Source organism: Orycteropus afer, unplaced genomic scaffold, assembly GCF_000298275.1.
Source record: "Orycteropus afer afer isolate SDZICR_OR568_19922 unplaced genomic scaffold, OryAfe1.0 scaffold00311, whole genome shotgun sequence".
Taxonomy (NCBI): Eukaryota; Metazoa; Chordata; class Mammalia; order Tubulidentata; family Orycteropodidae; genus Orycteropus; species Orycteropus afer.
In genome coordinates, this window is record NW_006921898.1 from 2,708,778 (window position 1) to 2,719,251 (window position 10,474).

General features: G+C 42.4%; 1 protein-coding gene across 1 annotated transcript in view; it reads right to left on the reverse strand.

Annotated features, from left to right (window-relative positions):
• The window catches only part of KIF9 (kinesin family member 9), a 67,254-nt gene that overhangs the window by 32,329 nt on the left and 24,451 nt on the right, over positions 1–10,474 (reverse strand). The window contains exons 6-10 of the mRNA XM_042782422.1: positions 7,252–7,335; positions 7,047–7,139; positions 6,202–6,349; positions 5,423–5,487; positions 3,739–3,816 (exon numbers count right to left, since the gene is read on the reverse strand). Of these exons, the coding sequence (XP_042638356.1) occupies positions 3,739–3,816; positions 5,423–5,487; positions 6,202–6,349; positions 7,047–7,139; positions 7,252–7,335 (468 nt within the window). The remainder of the gene's footprint in view (positions 1–3,738; positions 3,817–5,422; positions 5,488–6,201; positions 6,350–7,046; positions 7,140–7,251; positions 7,336–10,474) is intronic.

The following is a 10,474-nucleotide window of genomic DNA, read 5'->3' on the forward strand; positions in this document are numbered from 1 at the left end:
TTTGGGAAAGGGACTGGAAAGTCAGTGGATTGTCCCTTTTGTTCCCTCCTGGGGATGGTTGAGCAAATTGCCTTTTCATCTTCATTTGCAAATGAAGTAGGAAGCTTCTTAGGTTAGTTTGTTTTTCTTTTTATACTACTTAAATTTTTTATGTGGTAAAATATATATAACATAAAAAATTTCCATTTTAAACTTTTTAAGTGTACAATTCCATGGCATTAAATTTCACAATGTTTTGAAATCATCACTGCTGTCCATTTCCAAAATTTTTCATCAACCCAACAGAAACTCTCTACCTGTTAAGAAATAATTCCCCATTTCTCTCTTCCACCAGGCACTAACTAAGATGTCTGATTTACTTGCTGTTTCTATGAATTTGCCTACTGTTTATATTTCATATTATATGGAATTATACAATATTTGTCCTTTTGTGTCTGGTTTATTTCATTTAGCATAATGTTTTCAAGGTTTATCCACATTGTAGCATATATCAGAATCTCATTCCTTTTATGGCTGAATAATATTCCATCTTATGCATATACCACATTCTGTTTATCCATTTGTCTGTTGAGGGACACTTGGGTTGTTTCTACCTTTTGGTTATTGTGAATAATCCTGCTGTGAAAACTGGTATACAAGTATCTGTTTTCAGTTGTTTTGGGTACATACCTATGAGTGGAATTGCTGGATCATATGATAATCCTATGTTTAACTTTTTGAGGAACCACCAAACTGTCTTCCATAGAACTGCATCATTTTATATTTCCACTAGCAATGGATGAGGGTTCCAATTTTCTCTACCTCCACCATACTAGTATTTTCCATTTTCTAAAACAATAGCATTCTAGTAGGTGTGATATGATATCTCATTGTGACTTTGATTTGCTTTCCCTAAGAACTAATGGTGTTGAGTATCTTTTCATGTGCTTACTGGCTATTTGTAGCTCTTTCCTGGAGCAACATCTTTTTGCCACATTTCAATTGAGTTATTGATCTTTAGTTTGTTGAATTGTAGGAGTCCTTTACATATTCTGGATTAAAAAAACAAAACTCACCACCATCAAGTGAGATCTGACTCATAGCGACCACTCCTTGGGTTTCCAAAGCAGTATTACTACAGAAGTAGACTGCCCAACCTTCCTTCCAAGGAGTGGCTGGTGGATTTGAACCATCAGCCTTCTGGTTACCAGTCAAATGCCTTAGGTACTATGCCACCAGAGCTCCTATATTCTGGATATTAAACCCTAATCAGACACATGATTTGCAAGTATTTTCTCCCATTCTGTGGGTTATCTTTTTACTCTCTTGATAATGTCCTTTGATGCACAAGATTTTTAATTTTAATGAAGTTTAATTTATCTATTTTTTTTTAATTACCTATGCTTTGTTGTCATATTTAAGAAACCATGGTCAAATCGAAAGTCATGCATAATTTGACCCTGTGTTTCTGTCAAATGTTGTTGCTTCATATATTCTGGGGTCCTATTGTTATGTACACATATGTTTATAGTTATTTTATCTTTTTTTAAAATTTTACTGTGGTTTAGGTGAAAGTTTACAAAGCAAATTAGTTTTCCATTCAACAATTTATACATAGTTTTGTGATGTCGATCGCAATCCCCTCAATGTGTCAGCACTCTTCCCACTTCCACTCTAAGTTCTCCATTTCAATTCACCCAGCTTTCTTGCCCCTTTCTGCCTTCTGAATTTTGCTTTTGGGAAAATACTGCCCTTTTGGTCTGGTACAGTTGAATGTTCTGAGGAGCATGTTCCTCATGAGTGTTACTGTTCACTTTATAGACCTATTGTTTGGCTGTAAGATGATCTCTGGGAGTGGGTTTAGTTCTAAGTTTGAAGGATACCTAAAGGTCCTAGTCTCAAGGGTTCCATCAGTCTCTAGCAGACCAGTAAATTTGGTCATTTTTAGGAATTTGAATTTTGTTCTACATTTTTCTTTTACTCTGTCTGAGACATTCTATTGTGGTCCCAATCACAGCATATAATTATTATACCTTCTTATTGAATTGGATCTTTTATTAGTATATTTCCTTTGTCTCTTGTATGAGCTCAGGTGGTACTGTGGTTAAAGAATTGGGCTTCTAAATAAATAATTTTTGGTTGTCAATTTTTTCCTTTCAGCACTTTAACTATATCATCCACTGCCTTCTGGCCTCCATGGCTTCTGATGAGACATCAACTGTCAGTTTTACTGAGAAACTTTTGTACATAAAGAGTCATTTCTCTGTTTGCTGGTTTTAACATTCTCTCTTTGTCTTTTGACAATTTGACTCCAATATGTCTCTATGTGGATCATTTTTTTTTTTTAAGTTTATCCTGCTGGGAATTCATTAGGCTTTTTCAATGTGTAGATTCATGTCTTTCATGAAATTTGGGAAGCTTTATTATTTATTTATTTATTATTTATTCAAATCTTTTTGCTACCCCTTTCTTTCTCTTCTTCTTCTAGTACCCCTATAATGCATATGTTGGTCCAGTTTATGGTGTCCCACAGGTCCTGAAGGCTTCATTCATCATCCTTCATTACTTTTTTTTCTGCTTTTCAAACTGTATAATTTCAGTTGTCCTATCTTAATTGATTCATTATTCTTTCCAATCTTCCTTCCAAGGTGTGGGTGGTGGGTTTGAATCACCAGCCTTCTGGTTAGCAGTCAAATACCTTAGGCACTACGCCACCAGAACTGAAGTGAGTGATAAGCACAAATTGGTCTCCCTACCTCTGTATATGTAAGAAATTTTCCACAGTAAAAAGTTAAAAACAAAACGCAAAAACTTCAATCCTTCCTCCCTTGTTGCATCTCTCTTCTAGGGAAAGAGGACATACATTTCCACCTCTACACCTTTCCCAACAACGTTTCCTCTTTTCCTCTCTCCTCCAAATGCCCTTCTCCTTTTACCAACCCAACACCCTCCAGGCCCACCCTCCAGGCCTGCACTCCCCCTCCCTCTTCTGCTCTTCTCTGGAGGTTATCAGTACTGGTGGGTGGGGAAGCTTTCCTGCCATGGTGATCTACCTTCTCCCGGGTAGCCATGGCTCCTCCAGAGGGTTCCCAAAGTGCTCCTTGCCCCTTCCAAAACTGCACCAGCAAAGCTGTACAGCATCAGAAAGAGTACCCTACTCCTCTCTCTTACCAACCCAAGGCAGAGGAGAAGTCCTAGGTGCCTGCCATGCTCTATGGTGAGGGGAAGGGACACAGGGCTTTCTGTGTGATGTGTTAGGCAAAGACAGCTACGGTATGGATAGAGAGTTCTAGAAATTCCTTCATGTTTGTGGGATCAGCTCTGTGTGAGCCCAGCTCTGTATAATAATAGCCATCCTTCAAGGCACATTGTGGAAGAGGCTACTAAAATGTGGGAAGACACACAGCAAAGGTTCTTACCTAATACAACCAGGTAAGTCTAAGGAATGAGTCACACTGATTTAGTTCCATGACACTGGAGCTCTAACAAAATCTTATGTAGAAGCCCAGGGTACTCAGGGTCTCTGGAACCCCACACATGAACTAAATGGTAGCATGATCTACCCCTTTCTCTTCTGTGGTGGCCCCTAAGGGGTCTCCAGAGACTCTGAAGACTCTGGTCTGTCCAAGAGTAGAAAGAGATCCAAGTCTGCATGGGTATCTGGTTAAGGCAGGAAGAGAAGTCAGGCTCATTTGACCCAGGCAGCAAACCCACACACTTCCCCCACAGTGGAGTGCCTGACCTCAGGCCTCTTAGTACCTCAGCATCATACTTTTCATTGATGGTAGGCTCAGTGGTGACCAGCTTCATCCTGCTGGCAAATCGCAGTGAAGACAGCTGAAAACAGACCAGACAGACGTTAGTCAGCGCTCCACCATTCTAAATCTTTGAGCTTTCTCCTGTAGTTCCTCCCTGTGAGCTCTATAGGTTCAGCTCTGGGCAGAGATCCTGAAATGTGTGGACACAAAATTCTGGGGGCATCATGTACCAGATCTGCTTGTGCTGTGATGATCTTTGGGGGGCAATAAGGAGAAAAGAGGGTTTGCACTGTCTTAAAGGATATATTTCTTCTTAAGAAGGCAGCCAGGAGCCCAAGTTTCTTATGCCCCTTTTGGAGTTCAACTGTGCTTTGTTATAAGGCGAAACCAGATGGTGCCTGAACTCTTCCTCCAGGGATGCTGCCTGCACGTCAGCTGCAGCTTCTTCCATGCCTGTCCAAATCCCAGAGCTCTGGGTATGTGGCAGGAGCACTCCCTGTGGAAGCTGGGATGGTCCCTAATGAACGCAGCTGGGAGGCCCTGCAGGAGCATCTTGCCCTACAGCATTCCTGGAAATGATCTGTTTCATGTCAGTAGATTCTTCAGATGACTGAAACTTACCCTAAACACCCACACTCTGAAAAATAACTTTTCCATGGAGAGCTTGCCAGACTGTCTATTATATGATGGGTGACTCTTCAGAGGAAAACACAAGAAGGGAGCCCCAGCTGGGAGGTAGCCAGTTGCGTGGACTCATCTGTGTTGCTGCCTCAGCCCTGTGTCTGGCCCTTGCTCCTTCCTCTGACTCTCATGAGCTTCTCCCTGAGTCACAACCCTGGCCACAGCCCTACCTTACCCAACCCCTGCAACAGTTCCAGATACCTACAGGAGAAGAGCCCAGGTCTTGGCCTGTCCACCAGGGCCCATGCAGCTCCTTCAGTGTCCTCTCTTTCCTGAACCCTCCTTTGTAGTAGGCCAGGATATTCCTGACATGGGACATGCCTTAAGTGCCATCATCTCCTCTGACAGTAACATCTCCCCAAAACCCTACCATTAATCCTTTAACCCCAGCCCAGTGTCTGCCTGCCCCCACTCCTGCTAATAATCCCCCAAGCTCCTCTGTAGGCTCTTCCCTCTGGACTTCTCACACGACATGGGGCATTGGTTTATCTCCCTTCCTGGGCTGGGTACTCTGAGGCCCAATGTCATGTGTGAGTCATTTCTACCAAGCTGCTCCTCACCACCTTGCACATGGCAGGTGCTTAACACCTATCTGCTCACACCAACATTATAACCACAGCCTACAAGCCTGTAGTAGTTTCAAGATATTTAATATACATGATTATGAAGTACAAGGAATCAACTCTCCTGCTCTGTCCCCATCTACAGAAGCAGACCCCAGGAAGTATAGTCCTTGCCCTGCACAAAGCCACCTTCAGCCTCCCCACTCCTTGCCTAATCCCCTGATTTGCCCTCTTCTTCTACCCCTTAGTGCTTGATATTTGGATCTAGGCTCTAGGCCTCTCTCAGCAATTTTGTCCCTGCCTTGTCCGTTGGACACCTCCACACTTGACAATGTTTTTATAGTTTATGTCCCAGGTTAACCAGCCTAGAGCCAGCCTAACCCAGGCTGGCATCCATGAGGAGAGATTCCAACCTAATCACACTGGTTGAGTTTTACATACCGTCTCTTCTAACTGGGAGGCTTCTCCATAGATGTTTGTCACGAGGACCATATTGCAGTTTCCTCCTGGAGAAAGCAGTACACAGAAAGGCCATGAACCATGTGAATTTTCTGCCAAAAGACTCCCTTGAGGCAAGTGGGGGTCAGAGAGGACACACTTAAGAATGTATGAGGCTGGGAGGCAAAGGAAGAAAGAGTGAAGGGAGATAAAAGACCACATGTACCTGAAAGAGGAGCCAAGGGAGAACAGCAGAGGAAAGATGCTGTGGGGCAGGGAGAGACAGGGTTGGGCGAGAGGAATGTGAGCCAAGGCTTTGCTCATGGTGGCACTCAGCTAACAATTTAACACCAATGACTGTGTTATCAAGCCCAACACAAAGGGCTGGGGACAAGGGGATGATAAGACACAGCTTCTGCTTCTCTGTTAGGGAAGCTGCTGGGGAAAGGAAGACACCACTGGAGAGGCCCTCCACCTGGGTCTTCAAGGATCTGAAGAATTCTGCTAGCTGATTTGGGGATGAAGAGAAAAGGAAAGGTATTCTTAGTAAAGGCAAGAGCTCATGCAAAGGTCTTGAGGAGTGAACAGCATGGCATGTTCTGGGCGTAAGAGGTCATTGTACTTGATTCTGCTGTGGCAGGTGTATCTAACTAAGGTCACTGTGAAAGGACTGCAGATCAGTCTGTGTAACAAGGAAGAAGAGATTCCATTACCACCAATGGCAGAGGTGCCAGGTCTGTCCCTCCTTGGGGCTCCTCCCTGGGCATCAACCACACCCTCACCTAACGAATCCTTCAGAGCGTGAGTAAGCTTGCATTGCCGAAAGGGGATGTGGTCCCGCCTTTGGTCCCCAAGGGCGATGATGGCCTGCTCCAGGAATGACAGCGACTTGTTGATGTAGGTGGCTTCTTTCAGGACTCGGCCCTCAGACTACAAACCAAAGGCCCCACTAAGAATGACCATGCTTCTGGTTCATAATGCTGCTGCAGGTCTGTGGCCAGGCCAAAACCCTCTTTACTGAACCAGGGTCTTCCCTCAATGTCACAGGACTCTATCCCATCTTGGGCTAATGGTAAAACTAATACTCATAGGAATACCCATATGAATATGGATATTTAAATTAACATTCATGTGAATATTCAAAAACTCATACTAATATGAATACATTCAGGAATACTTGGGCAGATACTTGTGTAAATATTCCAGCAAGTAATCCTGTGAATATTCATACAAATACACTTGTATGAAAGTACAAACAAATGCTTATCTGAATACTCTATACTTATGCTGATACTCATACTCACATAAATATTCACGTGCATATTCATATTCATATGCAGAGAAACACTAATATTAGCATACAGTATTTACTGAAGGTCACGCACCTTGCTAAAAATTTAGAGGGTATCATCTCACTGAATCTTTACAAAAATCCTGTAAGAAAGGAACTGCCTTTGTGTAGTAGCTATACCACCCTCTGCTAATTCTCCAGCTCCTCAGGGTCAAGACCACAGCTCTGCTGCTCTGGTTATGAAATATCCAATAAGAGATGGCCCACATGTGCAGGCACTAGGCCAGAAATGGGTCCCATCACTTGTGGAGAAGAAACTTCTTGCTCCCCACTTACCCCAGACTTCCCCAGTCTCTCTGAGCCTGCTAGATCCACCAAATTAATTTTGGAAGTGATGTACTTTTCCTCTGATAAGGTCCGTGAATGGGCCTATGAAACACCCAAAGGCAGGTTAGAATCTCAACAGAGAGAAGCTTGTGACTGAGTAGGGCCCACAGGAATTGACCACCCTTCCCAGGCCATTACAAGGGCTTGTACCTACCTCCATGTAGATGGTAAAAATGCAGTGTGACCTGGAAGAGTTTTTGTTCATTGTGTGGGAGGCTATAATCCTGTTGGTCTCTCCCTGAAGAGGAAGAAAAACATAGGCAACATTTTGACAAATTAAAATAGCAAGATATTTGTGTCACCAACAGCTATACAAAGGACCTCATGTCATCAGCTGGGCCATCCGGGCAAACCTCTTTGATAAGCTAGAAGAAAGGGACAATAAAACAAGTAAAACTAAATATAAACAGATGGGATGAAGAGAAAGCATACATTATATGACAGATTTAACTCAAATATATCAGTAATTACATTAAATGTAAATGGAATAAAGTTTTAAAAGATGAAGACTATCAGAACAGAGCTCTGGTAGCATAGTGCCTAAGGCATTTGACTGCTAACCAGAAGGCTGGTCGTTCAAACCCACCAGCCACTCCTGACCACCAACCAATCCTTGGAAGGAAGGTTGGGCAATCTACTTCTGTAGTGATATCGCCTCAGAAACCCAAGGAGGGGTTGCTATGAGTTGGGTTTGACTTGACAACAGTGAATTTGGTTTTTTATATGCTCTTTACACAAAAAAGCAAAACCAAGAAATTTATAGACATTCAACTAATTTAAAGTTAAAAATTGTGTTCATCAAATGCCATGTAAGGAGGGAGAAAATAAGATAAACCACAGAATATAGAAGGTATTTGCAACACCAATAACTAAAAAAGTTAACTGTTTTTCAGAATACATAAAGAACTCTTACAAATAAGGAAAAGACATCTACAAGCAAAATAAACAAAACATATGAACACGTACTTCATAAGAGAGGAAATTCAAATGGTCAATAAATATATGGAAAAATGCTTAATCTCATTAGTGAACTAAACTAAAAAAAAAAATAAACTCACTGACATTGAGTCAATTCCAACTCATAGTGACCCCTCCTTGGGTTTCTAAGACAGTGTCTTTATGGAAGTAGACTGCCCAGTCTTCCTTCTGAGGAGTGGTTACCATCTGGTTAGCAGTCAAATGCCTTAGGCACTAGGACACCAGAGCTCCAATTGGTGAATGGGAAAATGCAAATAAAGATCACAGTGTGATACCACTACACACTGATGTTGTTAGGTGCCATCGAGTCAGACCCAACTCATAGCAACCCTTCCTTGGGTTTCCGAGGCAGTATTACTACGGAAGTAGATTGTCCCATCTTCCTTCCAAGGAGTGGCTGGTGGGTTTGAACCACCAGCCTTCTGGTTAGCAGTCAAGTGCCTTAGGCACTACGCTACCAGAAATTGGTCAATTAAAGTCATTATGGGAATTCTAATAACCTGTTGGTGAGAATGTATCATATTGGAAAATAGCTGGCATGATCTAGCAAAGCTTGTCGTTGTTGTTAGGTGCCATTGAGTGGTTCTTTTTTTTTTTTTTTTTTTAGGATTTGGGTGAAGATTTACAGAGTAAATTCACTTTTCATACAGCAGTTCACATATACTTTGTCTCATGTCATTGACCAAAATTTACAATGCAGCAGCTCCCCTCCCACTTCCTCCCCATAGTTACCTCCTCCCCGTGTCCATCCCTTCATACTCTTCTGCACCCTGAGCTATCTCCCTGTGCATAAGCAGCCCTTCCTTCTCCCATGATTGTTCTCTCCAGGGCATGTGTCTACTTGAGGTAAATGTTTAACTCACATGCCTGTACTTTGTTTGGCTGGAAACCACAGTTGTGGGTTCAGTTCCAGACCTGAAGGGCAACTAGGGGCCATAGCCTCAGTGGTTACACCAGGCTCTATTGGACATTGAGTGGTTCTGACTCATAGAAACCCTATGAATGAAATGAAACACTGCCCTGTCCGGCACCAGCTACATAATCATTGCCAAGATTGAGCCCATCATTGCAGGCACTGAGTCAATCCATCCTGTTGAGGGTATTCCCCTTTTTCGCTGACTGTCCACTTCAACAAACATTATATCCTTCTCCAGCAAATGATCCCTTCTGACATGACCAAAGCAGGTCAGACAAAGTTTGGCCATTCTCACTTCTAAGGAGCATTCCACTGCACTTCTTCCAGGACAGATTTGTTCATTCTTTTGGCAGTCCACGGTATTTTCAGTGTTCTTCACCAACACCATAATTCAAAAGCATCAACTCTTTTTTGGTCTTCCTTGTTTTGTTCATTGTCCAGCTTTCACATGCATATGAGACGAATGAAAATACCATAGCTTGGGTTAGGAGTACCTTAGTCTTCAAAATGACATTTTTGCTCTTCAACACTTTAAAGAGGTCTTTTGCAGCAGATTTGCCCAGTGCAGTACATTGTCTGATTCCTTGATGGCTGCTTCCATGGGTGTTGATTGTGGATCCAAGTAAAATGGTATCTTTGACAATGCTAATCTTTTCTCCATTTATCATGCTGCTGCTTATTGGTCCAGGTGGGAGTATTTTTGTTTTCTTTATGTTGAGGTGTAATCCATACTAAAGACTGTAGTCTTGGATCTTCACCAGTAAATGCTTCAAGTCATCTTCATTTTAAACAAGCAAGGTTGTGTTATCTGCATATCGCAGGATGCATATCACAGCATCCAATCCTGATGCTGTGTTCTTCTTCATATAGTCCAGCTTCTTAGATTATTTGCTCAGCATACAGCTTGAATAAGTACGGTAAAAGGATACAACCCTGACGTACACCCTTCCTGATTTTAAATCATGCAGTATCCCTTTGTTCGGTTCAAACGACAGCCCCTTGGTCTATGTACAGGTTCCTCATGAGTACAATTAAAAGTGTTCTGGAACTTCCATTCTTTGTAATGTTATCCACAATTTGCTATAGATCCACACAGTCTAATTCCTTTGCATAGTCAATAAAACACAGGTAAACATCTTTCTGGTATTACTTGCTTTCAGCCAAGACCCATCTGACATCAGCTATCATATCCCTCATTCTATGTCCTCTTCTAAAGCCAGTTTGCATTTCTGGCAGTTCCCACTTTATAAACTGCTGTAACTGTTTTTGAATTATCTTTTAATTTTACATGTATGTGATATTAATGATGTTGTTGTTGTTGTTGTTGTTTGCCGTCGAGTCGGCCCCAACTCATAGCGACCCCTCCTTGGGTTTCCGAGGCAGTATCACTAAGGAAGTAGGATTGCCCAACCTTCCTTCCGAGGAGTGGCTGGTGGGTTTGAACCGCCAGCCTTCTGGTGAGCAGTCAAGTGCCTTAGGCACT